This window comes from Sciurus vulgaris (assembly GCF_902686455.1).
Source record: "Sciurus vulgaris genome assembly, chromosome: 8".
NCBI classification, from domain to species: domain Eukaryota; kingdom Metazoa; phylum Chordata; class Mammalia; order Rodentia; family Sciuridae; genus Sciurus; species Sciurus vulgaris.
Window position 1 is genome coordinate 137,879,660 of NC_136468.1, and position 18,309 is coordinate 137,897,968.

The window sequence follows — 18,309 nt, forward strand, 5'->3', positions numbered from 1 at the left end:
GGGATTTAGTTCAGTGGCAGAGCACTTGCCTAGCACGTCAAGGCACTGGTTTTTATCCTCAACAATGAAAAACAAAAGGGAATCAGTATTTTAGCAAATGTATGCCAAGCATTTCAATTTGTCATTAAATTCTCAAGAAATTTCCTTTTCTAGCCAGGCACAGTGGTACACATCTGTTAATTCCAGCTACTAGGGAAGCTGAGGCAGGACAATTAAATTTGACATCCCATCTCAAAATAAAAAATAAAAAGGGATGGAGATATAGCTCAGTGGTAGAGGTTGAGGGCATGCTTGGCGTGCTTCACACCCTAGGCTAATCCCCAGTACCAAAGGGGGGGTGGGTCTCTTCTTTACAAGGAGATTCAAATCAGGTTCAATTCCACTTTTTCCTCCTTTTCATAATACTCATGCCATTTATTTAACCACTATATTAAGTACCAGGAACATCTACCTGGCAAGAAAATGAGAGAGGCAAAAAAGAGGCATCGGTTTCTTTTCTGCCCCTCTCCTACAGTTTAAATGAAGTCTCCTCGCAGCGACCCAATTATCCAGAGTCTCTCAATTCCACTTTCTCCCCGAAAAGCAATACTTACTTGGCCTGTAAAAAGAGTTCCTTGTTAAAAGGCTTATGTCCCCACTTGTTCCTTTTTCCCCAGCTGCCATGTCCACTGCTTTCAAAGTGACCTGTCTGGCCACGGGGTTCAAAAGTGAAATTCAACAAGTGATTCAGGTTGATCTTCTTAGGACCAGAGAACTGGGCAGGGCTAAACTCTGCCCTTTGAGCCTCTGCTACCTAGGGAGAATTACAAGTGTTTTGGATTAGGACAACACCAATTTACAGCAGAAACCAGCACAACCCCTCCTTTGACACAGCTTAAAATATTAAAACGGACTTAAATAATCTTCCAAGGAGGGGGTAATACTAAAGCCTATTCAAGACCTAGATGGGAGTGAAAAGGGGGAAAAAGAGCATTTAACATTCCCATTTCTTACATTGTTTAGTCTGCCCTGCTAAATGGCAAATAATCATTAAATGACAAAGCCCAGCACAAACTCCTCTAGCTATCTTAAAGCACAAAGATCTGTTTACTGGATTAATCTTCCCACAGTCCTACATGACGCCTAAACCTTCATTCTTCTGTTTTTTGTGTGTGGTGTTGGGGATCCACCCCAACACCTTCACCATGCTAGGCAAGTACTCTACCTCTGAACTAAAACCTGAGGTCCGCACCTTCATTCTTATTAGCTATTCCCTCCCACTCCCACCCCCCCCACCCCCGACATAGCAAGTCTGTGGAGTCACCCTTTGGAGGTAGCCTGAAGGCCACTGCTAACTGCCATAGGTTTCTGGATCCTGCCAGAGACTTCGTAAGACTCACTGCTATTCCTGGTTAATTAAAACTGATAGAACACTTAGGCAGACTACCTGTATCCATAAATAAACCCAAACAGCAGATTCAGAAACAGTTTAGAAAGTGGCAAGAAACAATATGTAAGATACAGTGCTGCATACAAAGATGGAAGAAATGTCAGGACACATTTCAGTTCCTCAACAATTCCAAACTGAAGTGGTAAAGGTAAGTGCTAAGTCAGCTAAGTACATTTCCCACCCCAACTTTCCTATTTATTATAAAACACTCTATCATGTTTATAATTAGTACACTGTCACTTTAAATGGCTATATACCATTACATAATATGGGCATGCCATATTTTAATGCCCTATTTTATTACAGATTGTAGTTTTTTCCACTGTTACAAAACATGTTCTGATAATCACATTTGTGAATAGATCTTTGTACACAAATATGCAGGCACCTGTAATTTTTTCCTTTTTTTCAGAGCTACAGATCAAATCTAGGGCCTCACACATGCTAGGCAAGTGCTTTACTACTGAGTTATATCCCAAAATCCCGATTATTTCTTTTTAACATACAAGAATTATTGGACCAAAGGAAACACAAGACTTTTGCTGCTCAAACCACCATGCACATACATGATAAAAGACTCTTAAGGAGTATACAAAGGAAAATTGTACATTCTATTCCAGAGGTAATGAATATGCCCTAAGTCAGTTTATGTATACAGAACCATAGCAGATTACCTTTTAAAATAAATAAAAGCCACGGCATACCACACAGATAACTTTTTAATCTCAACCTATCTTGGACCTTGTCTCACAATGTTTATGTTAAGTCACCACAGGAAGCACCAGGCTTCCCAGATCATCCCTTATCTCTCGTGCCCTGGACTCACGTCTATATGGCTCTGATCTCCCCTAATTAGTCTTCTATCCCCATGCCCCAAACTTAGATCTTGGAGCTTGTGCTCAGTCAACAAACCACACCCTTTTTCAATCTTCTGACTTCACCTGTTGTCCTCACTGGTCCACTCTCTACAGTACCACCCATTGTCAATTCCTGATCATTTTCCCAATATGCCGACCTCTCAAGGCCTTGACCTCCTCTCTTCCAATCAGCATGCCCCCCACCCTATTTCAGGCACCCACTCCTACAGACAGGTATATCTTCTAGAGCTGTTGTCAAATACAGCAACTACTAGCTAGATGTGCCATATTTAACTTAAAATGTTAAAATTAATTTCATTTTTCCATTTATTTTATTTTTTGGAAACAGGGTCTTGCTATGGTGGCTCAGGTTGGCCTGGAACTTCTGGGCTCAAGCGGTCCTCCAGCTTCAGTCTCCCAAAATATCTAGGACTACAGGTGCATGCCACGGCCCAAGCTTGTTTTGGTTTTTATTTTTACTGTGGCAACCAGAAAATTTTAATCACACATGATTTGCTTTTCCACTACAGAGCACTGCTCTATAGTATAGACCAGGCTGTTAATGACTGCTCTATAGTATAGACCAGGCTGTTAATGACTGCTCTATAATATAGACCATGCTGTTAATGATCACGTCATTACCATTTTTTTAGTAGCATCTTTTTTTTTAATTTTTTTAGTTGTCAATGGACCTTTATTTATTTATAGACGGTGCTAAGATTCAAACCCAGTACCTCACACATGCTAGGCAAGCGCTATACCACTAAGCCACAACTCCAGCCCATTATCATTAATTCTGAGCATCCTACTGTCCAACCAGATATTCATTCTGTTCCAGAGTTAGTCCTTATTTTAATTATTTGTCCCTACTTAAAGTCTACAAACCAGAGAGCCGATCCCCTAAACTTCCTTTATTTGGCTTAGATCCTGTAGTCCATGGCCCTTTCTCTCCTCTGCTGTATCACCCAGCAAAACCTTCCCCTCCACAGCAGCAAGACATAGCTAAAAACACATTACTGGTCTCACCAGAGTAGCCACTTACACCGCCTAAGAATCATACTGCAATCCTACTATTCTTCCACAGTCCCTTCAGTCCCCTATTCTCCCAGACAACCCCTTCATGTTTCAGGCTCTCCAACCTCCTCTTTCAGCTAATTTTATGTATTTCAACTAAGAAAATAAGCACAATTTGGATAGAAGTCCAATATCCTGCCAAAAAGTCTTCCTCTTATTACTATGGATAAGCTGACACAACTCCTAAGCCAATTCCTTCACTTTTGCACTAGATCACAAGAACTCAAGGACACTGTTGAGCATTCTCCCCTTTTTACCTCTTATCATTTTATCCCTCTCATCATAACCACCCCATTAGCAGAGACATGCTCTAACCTTATCTTAATATTCCTCTTCATATTCCCTTCAAGCTACCATGTCACCTTTTTACTTCTCCTTAGAGCAAAGCTACTACAAAAGATCGTCGAAATTTGTTGTTTCTTCTTTCCATCCTTTTTTTTTGGTCCTGGAAATTGAAACGGGGCACTTAACCACTGAGTCACATCCCCCAGCCCTTTTTTATTTTGAGACAAAGTCTCACTAAGTTGCTGAGGCTGGTTTTGAACTTGCAATTCTCTTGCCTCAGCTTCTCAAGATGCTGGGATTATGGGCATGCACCACCACACCCAGACCATCTTTTTTGACTTTTTTTTTTTTTTTTTTTTAAAGTTGTAGATGGACACAATACCTTTATTTTATGTGATGCTGAGGATCAAACCCAGTGCCTCACGCGTGCTAGAAAAGCACTCTACTGTTGAGCTACAACCCCAGCCCTCTCTTTTGAATTTATATGGATCAGTTTTGTTTTTTGTTTTTGTGGTATTAGGCATTGAACTCATGGGGTACTTTACCACAGAACTATATTCCCAGCTCTTTTTGAAATAGGGTCTTGCTAAGATGCTGAAGCTGGCCTCAAACTTGCGATCCTGCTCCTGCCTCAGCCTCCCAAATAGCTGGGATTACAGGCCTGCACCACCACACCCAGCAACCTATTGTCGACTTAGTATTGTAACTCCTTGATGATATATCTCAGTTCCATAGTTCTAAAAAACAACTATATGCTGCCAGCTTTCCAATCTGGGTCTCCTCTTTGAATTACAAATTCATAATTATCTACCTCTACTTAAATATCTAATAGGTATTCCAATGAAAACATAACATTTCCAAAATAAATTCTTTATTTCAATCCTTATACCTTCCTACAAAACTGTAGTCCTCTTGAAATCTTCCCCATTACAGCAAATGGTACTTGAATTGGTCTCATGCCAAAAATATTACTCAGACTTTTTTCTGCTTAGTCCCCACATCTACCAAATACAATATTGTTGGCTCTACTTTTAAAGTAATCTCCCAGAGCTGACCATTTCTCACTGCCTTCCCATCACCACCCTGTTTCAACATTTGCATCACTCTCACGAAGAGTATCTTCATTGGGCTGGGGGTGTGGCTCACTCAGGAGGAGAGCGCTTGCCTAACATGAATGAAATCCTGGGTTGAATTCCCAGCATCAGCAAAAACAAAACAAAAAAACAGCAACTCAGAAAGCTGAGGCAGGGCTGAGGTCGTGGTTCGCTGGTAGAGTGTTTGCCTAGCATGTGTGAGGCACTGGGTTCGATCCTCAGAACCACATAAAAATAAGTTTAAGTTATAAAAAAAATTTAAAATAAATAAATAAAAAATATTTTTAAAAGGCTGAGGCAGAAGGATCAAAAGTTCAAGGCAAGTTTAGGTAACTTAGTGAGACCCGGTCTTAAAAAGAATGCCAGGTGCGGCTGTGCGCAACCGTAATTCTAGGAGCTCGGGAGGCTGAGGCAAGAGGATCACAAATTCAAAGCCAGCTCTGGCCAACTTCAGCGAGACCCTGTTTCTAAATAAAATATTTAAAAAGGGATAAGGATGTGGTTTAGTGGTTAAGTGCCTCTGTGTTCAATCCCTGAGGCAAAACCAAAAATTAATTACTGTCTCACCAAACTAGAATATAAGCTCCTGAAGGACAAAAACAATGTTCTGTTTAATGCTGTATTGCAAACTCCTAAATACTATTTGATGTGTAGTAGGCAAGGAGTAAATTCTCAGTGACTGAGTGAATTGAATTACATGTAACAGACCATTCAAACAGGATAATTAATCAGTCTTGTTCATAGGCATTCAGGTTAAGAGACTACGCAGGTAAGGTCCCCCAAATATGCCATAATTTCTCAAAAACAATAATTATATCTCCCTTTCTCAGGAAATTTTCATAACCGCCAGAGGAAAAGAGACAGCAAAGTTCCAGACCCAGTTAATCTCAAACTACCAGATTACTTTGGTAATCATTCTACCTCTTGCTCTTCTCCCTCAACTACAGGGGAAAAAAAAAAACAAACCAAAAAAACCCTCATGCTTATAGTCTAGGAAGGACATTCTCAAAGTCCATACCTCATCTCGTCTTCCACCATTAAAAGAAGAGCTAAAGAGTTTGCTGCTGCTGCCGCCGCCCCTTTGAGGAGGCATCTTATTAAAAGTTTTGCTTTTCTGTGAATTGGAGCGACGGGACTGGTTGCTAAAATTTTCATTTTTGGGGTAGGAAGGTTCACGCTTGCGATTATAACGCTTGGATCCACTTGAATTCTTTCCATCTGAAAAGAAGAAATACAAAAGAATTAGTTAAGAAGCGACATATTTAAATAGGTAAAATAATTTCTCTCCACCTCCCAGCAAAATTGTGTCTAAATAAAGAGAAAATGGACTTTTTTACAACCTCTAAGAAATGTGTTCAGGCCAGCCATTGGTCTTTTGAGCAAGCCAACCCTGAGGTGGGGTTTTTGTTTTAATGATAAAGCCTAAGAAATCCCTCCCTCAGGACAAACAGTAGAGATCAAACCACATCAATTACCAGTTCATAATGTCTCTTTTACAAGCCTAGACATGTATCTTGTATCATTCAGATAAAGTTAAGAGGAAAGGAAACAGTCATTCTATATTAGGAAAAAGTACTTTATCTGGCAGCAGGACAGAAGACATTATTCCCCTTAAACTGCTATAGTATAGCCAGAATCCATACTGTAAGGGGCTGGCCTAGATTTAGCAGATATATCCAAGAGGCATAAAAGCAAACCATTTATGTATGTTCTAGAAGTCAAACTGAGAAGCTACTAAATTAACAGAACAAAAGTTGAACTCTAACCGAATACTAGATGAGTTTGAGTTATATCCTTTTTTAAAATGTCTCTTGCCGGGTGCTAATCCCAACGGCTCTGGAGACTAAGGCAGGAGGATCTAGAGTTCAAAGCCAGCCTCAGCAAAATTAGGGTGCAGCCCTAAGCAACTCAGTGAGACCTTGTCTCTAAGTAAAATATAAAAAAGGACTGGGGATGTGGCTCAGTGGTTAAGTGCCTCTGGGTTCAACCCCCAGTAATGGAGGTAAAAAAAAGTTTCTTATGCCAGGCACAATGATACACACCTACTCAGAAGGCTGAGGTGAGAGGATCATGAGTTCCAGGTCAGTATGGACAACTTAGCAAAACCGTCTCAAAATTTAAACTAAGGGCTGGGGACATAGCTCGTGATAAAGCACTTGCCCAGCTTTGAGGGAAACCCTGGGATGAATTTCAACTATTGCAAAAAAAAAGAAAAAGAAAAAGCTGGATATGCCCCAGTACAAGGAAAAAAAGTTTCTTGCTTTTTTCCTTCAACTTCATAATACTCAATTTTGAAAATATCAAAGAATAAAATTGCCAATACCCACAAAGCACTGACATATTAGTTTTAATTTCAATATTCTTACCACATGTCTTATGTAAAATGGCAAACATACAAGACGTGCGGTCTTTTACTTGTTACTCTGAGAATTTTCACCCATTCCTAGACTTCAAAAGCATAACTGATGATTGCATTATTGTCCGTCATACACTTACAGCACAATATAACTAATTCCCTATTGTTTTACAGTTAGGTAGCTTCTAACTTTTTGCTGCTTTAAAATATGATTATGTCAAATTCTCAAAATGAAATTAGCTGATAAAGTACTGTCATGAAAGCCTTTTATATATCTTCAAGTTGCTTTCTAGAACTGGTGTATCAATTTATTTATATTCTAACAGCACTATAAAGAGAATGCTAGTTCACTACACTCTTGCTAATACCCGAAGTGAAAGGTCAAAATGCCTTCTGACCTGGAACAATGACACACACCTGTAATCCCAGTGGCTCAGGAGCTGGGGCAGCAAGACTATGTCTCTAAATAAAATGTGAAAAAAGGGCTAGGGATGTGGCTCAATGGTTGAGTGCCCCTGGGTTTAATCCCCAGTATTAAAAAAAAAAAAAAAAAAGCCTTCTGATTTTAAATCTGAATTTCTCTTAACTAGCAATATATACTTTTTCAATCCATTGACCATTTGCATTTTGTGTAGAGTCTTCTTATATTCTTTGCTCCATTTTTTCCACTAGGAAACTTAATTACACAAATTCTTTTTTTTTTTTCCATCCCAAATTGAAAAAAAGAACCCTCATCAGCACATTTCATACATGCTAAGTTTACCAGTTTTAAGGGGGAAAAAAAAAAGCAAAATAGAATTTGATAAACACATACAACTAAAAGTAGAAAAAAGTCAAAGACAAAGCTCAGTGGTACAGTACCAAAAAAAAGAGTGTTTCCTAAATCACCCTATGTTGTACTACTGCAATATGCAAATCTGAACAAGTCAATAATCTAATAACTAATCTAATAATAATCTAATGACTAAAAGCAAAAACTTAGAAAGGAAGGTGGGGATGGCTTTTTTTAAAGAGATATTTGCCCAGGCAGACCTGAACTCTTGGGCTCAACCCATTTCTCATGCTTTAACCTCTCAAGTAGCTGGGACTATAGGAACCACGGAACCTAAATGAAGCTGGAAGACTTTTCATTAAAGAAAAAGAAAAAGAAAATCATTAGATTTATGCTCAGACTTAAGGGGATGGTAGTAGTTTATAAAATTAAGGAATCCAGCATAAACTTCAGAAACTACTAAGATTCCTACCCTCCCAAACATAGTTTCATCTTATTTATATTAAAATATATATATAATTAACAGAAACATGTATACCAAGGAACTACACCACACTGTTAATGACAGTTACTTTGGGGGAAATGGAGCTATTCACTTTGATCCTATTACAGTAGTTTCCAATCCTGCCAGTTCACAGGAATACTCAGATGAGCTCTTTAAGGGATTCCTACGCACAGGTCTTACCTCTAAGATTGTGACTTAACTATATAGAATTGCTGTTCTGAAGACATATCTGAGAAATTTTTAAAACTAAGTATTTAGAAGAAATTTTTTCTATACAAGTAAATTCACTAGCTTATTTTACAGCAGAGTAAATCAAATCAAATAAAAGGAAATGTGAGTTCAACCAACTCATGGGATGAATGAGAGATATGCCATCCTGTCCAAACCTAACCAACTACAACCTGGAAATTAAGCTAATAACAACATGAGATGACAGCATTGTAAACAGAATATACCATTACAGAAACACAGTCAGGGTAGGTTCACTCCTAGTAATGACCCATAAAACAATGACCAGAGTTTTAACCTAACAAACTAGACTTTTACCTACTCCTCCAGTGAGCAACAATTAACATCAAACATGGTATCAATGACAGCAATTAGAAAGTAAAGTTAAGCTGGGTGGGTGACACATCTATAATCCTAGCAACTTAGGAGGCTGAGGCAGGAGGATTCCAAGTTTCAGTTAAGTCTGGGCAATTTAGCAAGATCCTGTCTCAAAAAATTAAAAAAGGGCTCAGGGCGGCAGGGAGGTAGTTCAATGGTAAAGCACCCTTAGGTTCTCTCCCCAGTACCACACACACACAAAAGCAGAAAGTAAGGCTTCAGGTCTCCTATTTTGCCTTACCTCCAATCAATGGAATTAGTTTTATGAAAAAATTTCAAAATTTTTTTGGGTGGGGGTGTAGCTTGGTAAGAGCATTTGCCTAAGATGTATAAGGTCAACGTCCACTGCTGGAAAAAAAAAATTTTTTTCCCCATATAAATGAATTCAGAGTGTACAAATCTCCAGGCTAACTCTTCACCACTGAAAAATAACCTCAGCCACTTTCCTGCTTTGCTTTTCTTAACCCCATTCCACATCAACTCATAACAAATGAGGTTGTATAAGAATAGATATACAAAGAAAATTGTATAAGAATAGATATACAAAGAAAATAGGGGCTGAGGACATAAAACTGAGTAATAAGAGCTTGGCACATGTAAGGCCTTGAGTTTAATTCCCCAACAAAGAAAGAAAACATATTCCCCAAACCTAATTATTCAAGACTATTTCATATGATCCTCAATTTGACTGAACTTGCTTTCTATAGGCACAGTGGCACACACCTGTAATTCCACAGACTTGGGAGGCTGAAACATAAGGATCCCAAGTTTGAGTCCAGCCTCAGCAATTTAATGAGATCCTCAGCATCTTAGCAAGACCATCTCAAAATAAAAAATAAAAAGGGCTGAGGATATAGCTCAATAGTAAAGAACCCCTGGGTTCAATTCTCAGTAACCCAAAAAAACAAGAGGCACCTTTCTGGGGATGTAGCCCAATAGTAGAGCACTTGCCTAGCAAGAGGTTTCAATCTCCAACAACACATACATACATAGATATAGATACACACACACACACACACACACACACACACAAGTTGGGGGATCCTCCACAAGAAAGGCACCTCATGGATTCCAGATTTAGGTAAAGCCAAATTCTACACTGGATAGGGCTTAAGAAAATAAACTGGCATTCAGTAAAAGGGCCATTTTTATTTCTTCACTTATTACCACACTAGCAAGGAAACTATTTCATAACACTTACAGAAATGTTTTGAGGGACAGTGAACTGTTCATTTCTAAATCAGATTACAATGACTGATCATGTAAGAATTCATGATTTTAGTGGCTAAAATCAACTCCCTCCTTGTCTTCTACTTACTTGAGAATATGAAGTCAGACCTCTCAAGTAAGACTCTGGCTCTTATCTCTCAATCCAGGCAATGAGTAGCTAAAGATTGAAGGAACTGTCCTGCCTGGGCCCCAAAGATAAAATTTAAGAATGCTATTTGAGATATATTTTGTATACACTTGCCAGGATATACATATGCGTATAACTCAGGAGGTAGAATTCATCCTCTTTTCTCTAATAGAAGCAATGAGATGATCTACTTTAGATTTTGGGTTTAAAAATAAAAAGGTAAGTTCTTAGAAAAAACTCCTATGAAGTTTTCTTTTTGGTCATCTTTATTTTTACTTTTTCATTTTTGTTGTTATTTTTGTTTTATGAAGTTTTAAACCTCAGTATGATGGCTCTCAATCCTTGCTGCACAACAAAGTCACTTCCAGTTTTTAAATTATGAATGCCCAATCAGAATGAATTGCCAGGAAAAGGCCCCATGTTTATTTTTTAAGTGTCTTCAGGCTGGTAACAGTGGCCCACATCTGTAATCCCAAAAACTCAAGCAATAAAGGCAGGAAGATCGATCACAATTTCAAGTTCAGCCTCAGCAACTTAGTAGGACCCTGTCACTAAAAATAAAAAGGGACATGGATATAGCTCAGTAGTAAGAGCCCCCTGGTTCAATCCTTATTAGCAAAAAAAAAAAAAAAAAGTCCTCAGGATATTCTGATGCACAGTCAGAGCTGAGAACTGCCAAGAGCAAATAATGTCAAGACACAATCCAGAATGGACAAGACCATTAGTTAAATGGCTCAGATCCAGAACCTAGGCTCTCAGAGTCAACAAAAGACTTAAAAACTTAATCCAGTGTCTTGGTTATTCAACATTTCCCAAATGGAAAGTAACAGCAGTCTCTTCTCCCTTGAAGGGTCATGAGTTTTTCAAAGTTAAAATTATTTGGCATCATCATTTCTAGCTCTAGTTCTAACAGGTGGCACAGCCTAGAGGTCAGAATACCAGCCAGGAAGTTTCTGCTGCTGATTCATGCTGTAATCACAAGCAAGTTGCTTACCCATGGTCCAGAGTGGTTGACAAGCACCTCCAGAGGGGCAACATATGGCCTTACTACAGAATCAACTGACAACAAATTGAATCCAGCTGTAATTAGTAATTCTGAATGAAAGGAAGAGAGAGGTGGTATCAGGAATGATGCATGTGCCAATAAATTTGCTTGACAAGTGAGTTTATTATATAAAGTATATTTATAAATGTCCCCTATGACTCCAAAATTTACTTAGACAAACCAACTCTGTTGCCTCTTAAGCCTTGGTTTTCTTGTCTGTAAAACAGGACTAATATGGGGCTGAGATTGTGGCTCAATGGTAGATACTTCCCTAGCATGTGTGAGGCACTGGGTTCAATCCTCAGAACCACATAAAAATATTAAATAAATAAAATACAGTTATTTAAAAAAATAGGACTAATACTTCACCCTCCATCACTGAATAGGAAATTAAGAGAAAACTTCTATAAGATGTCTACTAAAGTGGCTAGCACTGTTGCTTTGATTTGAAAGTCTAATAAATAAAAATCATTCCTGACAAGAGTACCCACTAAACTTCCAACTTGTTAATTCACATAATAAACCAAGGACTCCAGTCAATAGACCCTCAAATTCTTATAACTTATCCAAGTGGTTTTACTAAAGGCTTTAAATCACAATTTTCAAAGTCAAAATTGCCAGGTCCATTTACAACTCAGAAGTATTCTTCAAGGCAGATTACCTAGTAACCTAGCTTCTGTTACCAGGATAACAGGAAAAAGAGTGTCAGGACAGTGCTTCATACCACCAACCTTAAAATAACTGCTTCATAATAACTGACCTTCCCTTAACCTCCATGACAGTGCCACAGGCCCAGGATGGGGCAAGAGTCTAGTTCCTGGACAGGATCCATTATTAGGCTATAAATTGCCTAGTCTCTTTCTTGTCTCTTTTTACTTTTTCTGCTCTTTCTATATGAACTCCTCCACCCCTAAACATCTCTCCTCTCTGAGATATATTCATGGGATACTCGATGTTGAAACATTCTAAGAATAGCATATTAGTCCTACTGGAAGAAAGCTATAGAAATACACTCAAGAAAAAGAATGTTCTGTAAATATCTGAAGCAATTAGCCAAAGCTAAGAAACTGTGGTGTGCAATTCTGGCCGGAAAGAACAAGCAAATCCTGGTAGCCAAATTTACCCATTTCCTGTGTACAAATGAAGGACAAACAAGTCAGCCACAGAAACAAAGGCTCAAGCATATTAATCATGCAGCTAGGAAGCAAATGACCATTTATGTCTTACACAATTTAAAGTACAGAAACCAAAGAGTTTTTTCCTCATGAGGTGGGAGAGAGAAAAAGATTAAATATTTACACACTAAAATTTTTTTGTTCTTTTTACTTTTACAAAAGAAAGTCAAGCTATATCTTTTCATCTCACCCTTTCAGTTCTTCCTGTAATTCAGGACTCTGAAATTTGAAGAGGTCCTTTCAACAATTTCCAGCATGACAGACTCTATCAGGTGTTTACTCAGCTTTTGAAATACCTCAAACTTTTTCATGGAGTTCTACAGAATCTGTGTTTACCCTTTAGTTAGTACAACCATCTCAGAGCCATTGCATCAGAAGTTCTAAATATCTGTTATAATAGCACTGGCATCAGTTGTAATTTTTTTCCCCAGTTTTGCTTTTTCATACAGGGTCTCCTCATGTTGCCCACTATTGATTGCCCAGGCTGGCCTCCAACTTGCTATCCTGCCTCAGCCTCACAAGGATTCGAATTATAAGTGCCTGCTATCCTGCCCCAGCCAGCTATGATGTTCTTAAGGCAGGCAGCATTTTCTACCCTTCAGTTCAACTTGAAAAATCAGCCAATATGGACAATTTCCTAACCTTTTAATCCCCTCCTATACAAATGCAAGCCATAGATTATAGTTGGAAAAAAAAAACAAACAAACATGTATTCAGCTATAAGCAACATCTTTCAAGCCACAAAAGTAAGTGCTGACAAGGGCAAACATGGTCAAACTTTCTAACACGTTTAAAAACTAATGCCACCTGAAGGCACACTTGTATTTCCTGTTTCCTGAAATCTAACAAAACATCCTTGACATTTTTACTTTCTCAGAAGTTTCCAATTAAGAAGGTGGACTAGCAGTGCTTGCCTATAATCTCAGTTGAGAGGTTAAGATAGGAGGATGGCACATTTGAGGACTCTACAGACAATTCAGCAAGACCCTGTCTTGCTTAACCATTGACCTACCTGGCGTGTAGGTCAATGGTTAAGTGCCCCTGGGTTCAAGTCCCAGCACAAAAATAAAGAGAACAAGGGTTTTAAGTTCATTTTATAGTATTTAACCATATAAAAAACAAATCACTCTAAAAAGTCAAAATGAACCAGGTATATGGGGTACACCTACAATCCAGCGACTTAGAAAGTGGAGGCAGAAGGATCCGAAATTCCAGGCCAGCCTTAGCACTTTAGCGAGACCCTATCTCACCCTATCTCAAAAGAAAATAGGACTGGGGATGTATCTCAGAGGTAAAGCGCCCCTGGATTCAATCCCCAGAACAAGAAAATAAAAAGAATGAACCAAACAAAACTCATTCTATACAACTGTTTGAAATGTTAACACTTAGCTGAGGCAGGAGGATTTCAAGTTCAAAGTCAGCCTCAGCACCTTAGTAAGACCCAGTCTCGAAATAAAAAATTAAAAACAGGCTGGGGATGTGATTCAGTACTTTAGTACCCCTGGGTTCAATACCTGGTACAAACAAACAAAAAGTTAACACTGATAATTTATTTGCTTTGGTCAAACTACAATAGAATTCATACTGTTAGGTAATGAGTTTCATTAAACATTCAAAGGGCATAGGAATAAAATGCCTTAAACACCTAAGTTTTTATTGTTGTTTTGTATGGATTATCACAAGCTTTCACCTACTGCTTACTAAGGAATAAACTTAAGACACTTATTGCAGCTGACTCAAGAATGTGTGGTAGTGGCTTAAAGAAGGGCCCTAGAAAAATTGAGAATTCAGGTAGTCATATTATATTACATATTATATGTAATATATATTACATATGTAATATATATTACATATTATACCTGAAAACCAAATTATATATTACATATTATACCTGAAAACAGAGTGCAAAAGAAAGGTTATTATCAACTACCTTGAGAAATATGCAGGTCACACTAAACCAATCCCAACACTGGCCAAGAAGACTTTCTTTTATCTTTGGAGGGATCATGATGAAGATCCATATGTACAAAACCCCCAAATTAGTCTACACACCAGTTCCTGATTGGCCTGAGAGTTCATGTCAATCTCTGCTTAGCTGTTTAAAGCATTAGTTTATTATGGAGTTCCATAAGCAATCTCTACAAGTCCTCAAGCACACCAGGTAAACAAGTTTGTCATAATCAGCTGGTAAACGCTGAACTCACCAGTAAGCCTTACGATTTAAGTAAGCTTTCCAATATTTTAAGTTAAGCTACTGGACCTCTACATTGAGGGATTCCAAATGTTTCCCTCTGCTAAATACCACTACACTACTCTCACCAAAAACACCTTCCTAGTACCATTAATATAATGGAAACACAAAAAGAAACAGAGATCAGTACACAGGCTTTGAAATAAGATGGAGAAAAGTGGACTCCAGACTCATCAACTCCTAACATTCTACCTTTTCTGCTTGTTCCTTTCCTTAAATAGGAACAGTTCCACCTTGCCAGACAAGTTAATGACTGGAGTAGTGATAACAGATGTAATAGCCTAGCCAAGTACTGGGTGCTTAGGGAGCCCTCAATAAATGGCAGCTATTATCATATGGTAACAACTTAATATTAAGAAGCATGACTATTGAATTGTCATTACAATATCTTCCCTGTTAAAAGACAATACTACAGCCTAAAATACAAAAACACATATAATGTTTTTGGTGCATAGTAGGTGTCAGGTACTCTTCCAATCTCTTCACTATTTTTTTAAAGTTTATTTAATATTATATTAATTCCACCTTTACAGGTAAGGAAACTCTGACACTCACTCAAGACCCGAACCTAAAGAATACTGAACCCAGAGTCTGCACTCTTCACTATTAACCATATTAAATAAAACGATTGAAATATGAGGACCATATCTGGGGTCGAATTATTAAATAGGAGACTTGAATGTGACAGTCCTTGGGCCCCACCCTCTTGTTTAAACTTCAACACTCTCCAGTGCTAATTCAACATTAAAGGTAGAACAACCCTAGTGGTTTTAGAGCATGGACTGATGAGTCAGTCAAACCAGGTCTCAAGGCCTGTTCACAGCTGAGTGAACTTACCCTTACTCATCTGCAAAATGGGGAAAGAAATAGCACCTACTTTACCAGCTGTTTTGAGTTTTGATGCCAGAATCCACGTAAATCACGCTGGTGCTTATTAATTTAATTGTAAATAATGGGAGCCATAGAAATGAGGAGGAAGGAACTGGAGTAGACAGCGTAGTTTGTCCCTAGGTGACCCAACAAGACAGCAATCGCCCCCCGCCCACTCCCGTGGGCCCGCTCTTACCGCTCTTGGGTTTAGACTCGCCGGCGGGCCCCGTCGAGGCGGAGCGGGGCGGCTGTTGTCCTTTGCTGCTGCCCGAAGAGGCGGAGGAGCTGTTGGAGCCGCTGTTCTTGTCCATGTCGGAGGCGGTGGCGGCGGCGCTGGGGGAGCTCTGCGGCATCAACAGGGGCCTCGGCGGCGACGGCGGTCGGAGCGGAGCGGGCGCGGCGGGGACCCAGGCTCATGGCGTTCAGGGCCGGCGGGGGTCGGCGGCGGCAGCGGTTCTCGGCCTTCATGGCGACATTTTTCCTTGTTTCCTTCCTTGGCTTCTCAAACTGGGTGGAGAAGCGGCAGGCGGGGCTGTTGAGCCCAGCGACGGCGGTGACCAAGGAGGAGGAGTAGGCCGGGGCTCGGGGGTCCGGGCCGGGCCTGGCGGGGCGGAGGCTTGCAGGGGCAGGGGAGGCGAGGGAGGGTGCGCGAGCCCCGCCGGCCGGCCGGACACGCTCTCCCGCCGCGGGGCAGGAGAGAGAGCTGGCTGTCTTGGTGTCGGGGACGAGTGTCTCCGACACAGCGACCGACACTCGCCTCTAGGCCGAGGCCGAGCTGCTCCGGGAATGGCGACGAGTCGCCAAACAGCATCTCGAAGAACCCGGATGGAGTATTTATAGTGAAGAAGTAGGAGTGAAGCACTCTGGGAAATGTAGTTTTCACTTACATCCGGGTCCAATTTCCCCCCCCCCCCCCCCCCCCCCACACACCGCCCAGCCCAGCTAAAAGAGCATGGGGTCGTGGAACTTGTAGTTACCGCCAGGTCCAGGCTGTCTTAGTACTCTGACAACCTATATAACAGTGACAGATGCTAACAACAACACAGCCAAATATTGAAATACCTGTAGAATCCTTTATGGACTCATTTGATTTATGGTTCTTATTCTAGTATTAATATCAATAGACGTATGGCGTTTAGCCTCTCAAGTTACTATTAATACTAGTGTTAATAATGACAGTAACTGCCGGACTTAGTAGCTCCAAGCCTGTGACCTCAGTGACTCGGGAGGTTGAGGCAGGAGGATCGCAAATTCAAGACCTGCCTCAACAACTTAGCAAGACCTGTCTCAAAATAAAAAACTGAAAGGGTCCCAGGGGTTCAATCCCACTACCACAAAAATAAAGAAACTTCCTATGTGCCAAGCACTGTGCTGAGCACAGAGAATGCCAAATACATTAAGAATGAGACCTTTAATATTTCCATAGTATTCTAAATTATAAAGTTAAAAATACAATACAAGAACATGATAAGTGCTATAACATAGTTAACTACAAAATGCTGATTAGAGCAGACACAGTTCAGAAGTGGTGTCATGGGCTGGGGAGATAGCTCAGTTGGTAAAGTGCTTGCCTCCTAAGCATAAGGCCCTGGGTTCGATCCCTAGCACACACACATCCCCCCCCCCCCAAGAAAAGTGGTGTCATGTGAGTTCAACATAGAAAGGTAAGTGCAATTTTATTTATTTATTTATTTATTTATTGTGATAATGGGGATCAAACCAAGGCCTCATGCATGCTAGACAAGTGTGCTACCACTGAACCACACCTGAGGTGAATAAGTAGAATTTTAGCAGTCATTTCATGAATGACCAGACATAATAGCTTGCACCTGTAATCCCAGCTACTCGGGACACTGAGGCAGGAAGATGTCAAGTTCAAGTCCAGCCTGGGCAATTTAGCAAGATCCTGTCTCAATGTAAAAAAACTGAAAAAGGGGTTGGGGATGTAAATTATTGATTGAGTGCTTGCCTAGCATGTGTGAATCTCTGGGTTCTAATCCCCAATACTACAAAATAATAATAATGAAGGAATTTCTAATTGGGCCCTTCTTGGCTCCTTATTAGTCATCACATGGTTTATAAGACATTAATAAGTATATAAATAACTTTCTTGGAATTAACAGTTTAAACTGGGGTGAATGAAAACAGATAAAAGTATCTCCGTGTGTGTGCACACAGGTGCTTGTGTTTTGAACTGGAGATTGAACCCAGGGGCGCTCTACCACTCAACTACATTCCCAGCACTTTTTATTTTTATTTTATTTTATTTTTTTTTGAAACAGGTTCTCCCCAAATTGTTCAGGCTGACCTCAAACTTGCATTCCTCCTGTCTCAGCCTCCAGAGTTGATGGGATTATAGGTGTGTGCCACTGTATCTGGCTGAGTTTCATATTTTTTAATTTCCATAAAATTACCTCCATCAGTTCTTTTCCTGCTTCCCTTTTTACAGTTCCTATCCACACACACAAACAAATAATGCTGAAGTAAGAGAATAGCTTCACACTATCAGTCTGGAAACTTTATTTTATGTACAGAAGGATCGGCCCCAAATCATGGGGTCTATTCTTTTATATAACTACATGTGGAGAATATACCAATTCCTTGATGAACCTTTACTTCCTTTAACAAAGACA

The 18,309-nt window shown here is 39.7% G+C and overlaps 1 protein-coding gene across 3 annotated transcripts in view; it reads right to left on the minus strand.

Annotated features, from left to right (window-relative positions):
- Positions 1-16,495, minus strand: part of RNF10 (ring finger protein 10) — a 37,069-nt gene extending 20,574 nt beyond the window's left edge. For 2 of the 3 annotated variants that reach the window (XM_079151318.1, XM_079151317.1), the window contains exons 1-3: positions 15,873-16,495; positions 5,758-5,957; positions 594-793 (exon numbers count right to left, since the gene is read on the minus strand). In XM_079151318.1, coding sequence (XP_079007444.1) covers positions 594-793; positions 5,758-5,957; positions 15,873-16,029 — 557 coding nt within the window. In that variant the 5' untranslated portion in view covers positions 16,030-16,495. Of the gene's footprint in view, positions 1-593; positions 794-5,757; positions 5,958-11,329; positions 11,349-15,872 lie in introns of those variants that run through there. The other variant, XM_079151319.1, reaches the window with a different exon arrangement.
- Positions 16,496-18,309: the final 1,814 nt, after the last annotated feature.